Genomic DNA, 6,000 nt, shown 5'->3' with positions numbered 1-6,000 from the left:
TGTGCCTAATTTATAAATTAATAATGGGTAAATATATGAATCTATATAAACACTATATATATATATATATTTATATATATATACGGGGTTTCACCGTGTTAGCCAGGATGGTCTCGATCTCCTGACCTCGTGATCCGCCCGTCTCGGCCTCCCAAAGTGCTGGGATTACAGGCTTGAGCCACCGCGCCCGGCCAAATTTGTGGTTTTCTATTGGATTTGGTAAGTTTTTGCCCATTATTTTTTCAGGTGGAATTCTCTTCTTCATGGAATTCCCATTACATGTTATGTTCTTAATATTTTATCTGTCCCATAGGTCTCCAAACTTCTTTTAATTTTTGTTTAATTTAATTTAATTTTATTTTTTTGAGACGAAGTCTTGCTGTTGTCGCCCAGGCTGGAGTGCGGTGGCGCGATCTCGGCTCACTGCAACCTCCACCTCCTGGGTTCAAGTGATTTTCCTGTCTTAGCCTCCTGAGTAGCTCAGGGGATTATAGGCGCCTGCCACCTTGCCCGGCTAATTTTTGTATTTTTAGTAGAGACAGGGTTTCACCATGTTGGCCAGGCTGGTATCGAACTCCTGACCTCTGGTGATCTGCCCGCCTCGGTCTCCCAAAGTGCTGGAATTACAGGCGTGAGCCACTGCTCCCAGCCTTTTTTTAAAATATTTTTTTTGTTGAGTCGTTTATTCCGTTATTTCCTGTAATTCTCTATACCCTTGACTTCCTCTTATTCTATAAAAATGTTTACAATAGAATCCTTGAAGTCTTTGCTAAATCTGAAGCCTCAGAAGGCATTTAAAGGTGCACGCGTGTGTGTTTTACATGTTGAATGTGGGTCCCTCTTTCTTTGCATGTCTTGTGATATTTTATTTACTTACTGGACATTTAAGACAACATTATAGAAATCTAGATTTGGATCTCCCTACCTTTTGCCAGGTGGTTATTGCTTTGTTTTGTAATTCATCTGGCTGAATCTGTGAAATCTCTTTTGTATTGTGCAGCTGCTGATTTCTGTCGTTTATTCTGCCTAGTTTTAATTTGTAAGACTTGTTTCTTACTTTGTTTCTTCTGTGGCAGCATAGCTTAGTATTCAGCCAAAGATTGATAGGTTGTAGTATCCAAATACCTTTAGCCAGTAAGGCTGTGCTCAAGTGTGCCCTGGCTTTTATTTTCTGTTGTGCTCTCTCAGGTCTCTTTTGCATAGGCATGGAGGCTTAGTTGACTGAGGATGTAGTAATGGCTTGGGCTCCCTCTTGTCTTTGCTGGACATGTGCACAGCCTCTGGTCAAGGTGGGATTTGTGGAGCGTTTACCAGGCCCCCTGTGCTTCTCTCACTACATGTAATTCCGTGTTAAATCCCTGGTGTTTCTAGTGCTTTGTTTGCCCCAGACAGAATTGTGACCTCAAGTAGCAGACCTTGTTTGTTTCCCATTGAAATCACCACTTTAAACTGGAAACTCTCCATCAATCAAGTCCCATCTGGAGATAGCAATGAATCTACTGCTTTTCCCTGCTTACCTCACCCTCGTTAAATTACAGTTTTGTCTAGTTTTATAGTTGCCTTTCAGGAAGGGGATTTATCATCTTCCTTCTTCTGCCGTGCTGGAAGTGAATCTCCAAATTAGAATGTTAGAATATACTATTACCCGTTAATTTTTTTGTCTTAATTAATGCTAAATTTGCTGTCAGTTTTTTTCCTGTGACAGAGATTTTAAACTAGAAATTTTTGTTGCCTTCATTTCATTGTGAATGCTTTAAAAAATAAGAGTGTTTGTCAAGTTTTGTTACTGTTGAGATTAAGAGATTTGGCTGTGGATTCCAGTATAGCTAGTGCCTCATCTGTAAAATAGCCACAGTAATAGTTCTACCGCATGGGTTTTTGGTAAAGAGTAAATGAATTAATTAAAGCACTTAAAATACTGTCTCATAAAAGTAAGTACTAGATAAATACCTGCTTTCATGTATGTTTATGTATTTATCATTTTCTTCCTAAAAATTTGGTTTCAATTTGTAGTTCCTTGGCAATTAAATTTCTAAACTCTTGGAAATACATCACATTGGTAGCTTTCCTTATCTGCCTATGAAGTGACATTAAATTGTTTCCTAAGTAGTGTTACATTTGAATATTTGAATGTTTACTCATTTTTCATGTATCTATGAAATTTGCTGCACTGTAGGTGGTGAGCTTCATTTTCTCCAAATTGGAGGAACCTGTGATGATATTGATGAAGCTGATATACTAGTGGATGGATCTCTTTCTAAAGGAATAGAACCATCTTCAGAAGGTTCCAAGCCTTTATCAAATCCTTCAAGTCCTGGCATTTCAGGTATGATATTAAATTTTTAAATGATTAAAAAAATGATTAGGTATTATTTGTCTTTTTTCTAGTTGTTGGAAGATGTAAACATATTAAAGTAAGGAGTGATTCTCAACCTGTGTGATATGTTACTCAATATTTGTGAAGTCATCTAAGAGGGTAAAACAAACATTTCAGCCATTAATGAGCTTTTAGTCTAATTAGAGGAGGGAAAAATCATATAAAAGAGAATTCATTAAGTAAGTATAAAATTAGTAGACTGGCTCATTTATTAATATTACTACTGGAATTGAAAAGCTGAAAAAATGCTGTCACTGAGTATATATTTAGGTGGTATATTCACACATATGTTGTCCCATCCTGAATCTCCAGATAGATTTGTTTATATTTGTTTGTTGTTTTTGCCTTTTTTTCCCCCATCCTTGTCCCACATTGCCCTCCAGAGCTTTTCAAAAGAAGTTTTGCTAGCATGTTACTCCCTGCTTAAAATCGTTATTTGCCTTGTAGACTTTTATGAAATCGTTGTAGTCTGCTTCTCAATCTCCAGTTACTTGAATTAACCAAGATGTCTTGGTTAAGTATACAACTTGGTATAAAAGCTAAAATACTGAATATTCTCATATTTTATAGGTTATTGGTTGAATGGAGAAAATTTTATATAAAGTACAGAAAACTACTTTTAGTAGAGGAAAGATGAATTTTGTAATGAAGAAATAATGTAAAGAAAGGAGATTGACATGCTGTTAATTTTACAAACTAATCAGATTTNTTTTTCAAAAGAAGTTTTGCTAGCATGTTACTCCCTGCTTAAAAATCGTTATTTGCCTTGTAGACTTTTATGAAATCGTTGTAGTCTGCTTCTCAATCTCCAGTTACTTGAATTAACCAAGATGTCTTGGTTAAGTATACAACTTGGTATAAAAAGCTAAAATACTGAATATTCTCATATTTTATAGGTTATTGGTTGAATGGAGAAAAATTTTTATATAAAGTACAGAAAACTACTTTTTAGTAGAGGAAAGATGAATTTTGTAATGAAGAAATAATGTAAAGAAAGGAGATTGACATGCTGTTAATTTTTACAAACTAATCAGATTTAAAAGGGTCTAGACTTTGAGAAAAAGATGTAATTTGAATTAAACTTGTAATAATTTTATAGAACTTGCCATCATTTTTTTCATTGTGAAAATATTCTAAACCTACCAGATTTTATATTTTAGTATTTCATTAATTTTTAAAAATGGGAACAACAGCTTCTCAGCATTTTTTAATGTTACACATTTCACTGATATGAATACATGTATAGCATTTGTAAAGAAACCTAATCAGTATGAAGCACATTATTACTTTTATAATACTAGCATGTACACAAGATTTTCTTAACTGCCACAGAAATAGAAATTTTTTTTCACAATTTAATTTTTCAGTTTGTAAGTATTTATTTACCATATAGCTTTTGACTGTTTTAATTTTTTATTCATTATAAAAGGGCATATGTTATGTACTTGCTGACGTCTAGCATTTATTTTGTAAAAAACAGGGTCTAAAAGTGAATTTTGGTCTGATGTACATTGGCTTGCACTTTAGTACCACTACTTTTCTTGCCGTCCTTATTAGGGCTAAAGTTCAATAAGACCTTTACTAACCGGTTTGGGTTTCTTCAATAGTGAGTATTGTCTCTAATTTTAAATATTTAAGTTAGAATTTTGTTCTTTGCCATTATTTAGCCAGAGTTAGTTATCTTAGTTATATGTAGATACCTGAGTCCACTTTATTAACTTTCAGAATATTTGGCAAGTGTTGCAATAGAAAACATAACCATGAATTAAAACTTCATTGTCTTCTTTTTTTTTTTTTCTTTAACACCTATTTCAAATACTACTCTCACTAATTTTAAGGAGTTGATTTATTGGTGGACCAGCCATTCACCCTCGAAATCTTGACATCTCTAGTGGAGCTAACCCGCTTTGAGACTTTGACTCCAAGGTTTTCAGCGACTGTTCCTCCATGCTGGGTAGAAGTTCAACAAGAACAGCAGCAAAGGAGGCACCCTCAACATTTGCATCAGCAACACCATGGTGATGCTGCTCAGCATACTCGAACTTGGAAACTACAGACCGACAGGTAAAAGATTTTCCGAAGATGTTTAATTTTAAGTTAATCTTACATATTTGTTAGAGACAATGTAGAATTCCTAGGTATATTACTGTTTTGTTTTTTTTTTTTTTTTGAGACAGAGTCTCACTCTGTCACCCAGGCTGGAGTGCAGTGGCATGATCTCGGCTCACTGCAACCACTGCCTCCTGGATTCAAGTGATTCTCCTGCCTCAGCCTCTCAAGTAGCTGGGATTACAGGCGCGCATCACCACGTCTAGCTAATTTTTGTATTTTAGGTAGAGACGGAGTTTCACTCTGTTGGCCAGGCTGGTCTCGAACTCCTGATCTCAGGTGATCCACCCACCTGGCCTCCCAAAGTGCTGGGATTATGGGCATGAGCCACCGTGCCTGACCTGTTTATCTTTTAAACTGTCTAAGAGATAAATAGTAATATACCTAGGAATTCTGTGTTGTCTCTAACAAATATGTAAGCTAATTTTTGCATGTTGATGACTTTGTTCCTTCTATTTGTCATACTGATTTTGGAAACTGTTATATTCTTATTCTTATTAATTTTAGGATAAAATAATGAGAGTAATTTACTACTGCAATTAGTTTGGTCACTTAGTTCACAGATTTATTTAACAAATACTCAAATGCTTGTTTTGTATTTAATAAAAGCAGGCACTGTTATAGTCACTAGTAATATGGGTCTCATGGAATTTACCTCCTAATGGCAATAGAAAGTAGACAGATACATATACCATGCCGTATGGGCATGGATGCTATGAAGACTGTTAAAACAGAGTATGGCAATCGAGTAGTTGTTGGATAGGTAATTGCATGTAAGTGTGAGAAAGTGAGAGAAAAAGAGAGACAGTGTGTATGATATTTTCAATATAAGGGGCCTAAGAAAGGCTTCCATGACAGTAGCAATATAGAACCCTGAGGTGTATATTTTGTGAGTTCTAGGAAGAGTAATATGACCATTGTTGTTGGAATGCTGTCAATATAGAGAAGAGTGGTAGGGAGGGAGATCCAAAGAGGTAGCTGTGGGCTACATGGTCACTCACCCCTGTAATCCCAGCACTTTGGGAAGCCAAGGCAGGTAAATCACTTGAGGCCAGGAGTTTGAGACCAGTTTGGCCAACATGGTGAAACCCCATCTCTACTAAAAATACAAAAAGGAGCTGGGTGTGGTGGTGTGCACCTGTAATCCCAACTACTCGGGAGGCTGAGGCAGAGAATTGCTTGATCCTGGGAGGTGGAGGCTGCAGTAAGCTAAGATTGCGCTCCACTGCAGTCCAGCCTGGGCTACAGGGAGAGACTCCATCTCAAAAAGAAAAAAAGAGGTAGAGGGTACCTGGGAGCTGGATAATGAATGCCTTTATAAAAGGTCAGGCACGGTGGCTCACATCTGTAATCCTAGCATTTTGGGAGACTGACTCAGGAGGATCACTTGAGCCCAGGTGTTCAAGACCCACCTGGGCAATATAGGGAGACCTCGTCTCTATAAATATAAAAAAAATTTAGCTGGACATGGTGGTATGTGCCTGTGGTCCCAGATATTTGGGAAACTGAGGTGG

General features: G+C 36.6%; 1 protein-coding gene across 1 annotated transcript in view; it reads left to right on the top strand.

The window, feature by feature from the left end:
- Positions 1-6,000, top strand: part of BIRC6 (baculoviral IAP repeat containing 6) — a 265,256-nt gene that overhangs the window by 67,447 nt on the left and 191,809 nt on the right. Inside the window, 2 exon segments of the mRNA XM_017870639.1 lie at positions 2,177-2,326; positions 4,216-4,441. Of these exon segments, the coding sequence (XP_017726128.1) occupies positions 2,177-2,326; positions 4,216-4,441 (376 nt within the window).

Source organism: Rhinopithecus bieti, unplaced genomic scaffold, assembly GCF_001698545.2.
Source record: "Rhinopithecus bieti isolate Rb0 unplaced genomic scaffold, ASM169854v2 scaffold_5341, whole genome shotgun sequence".
NCBI lineage: Eukaryota > Metazoa > Chordata > Mammalia > Primates > Cercopithecidae > Rhinopithecus > Rhinopithecus bieti.
This window is presented reverse-complemented; position numbering and strand designations above follow the sequence as displayed.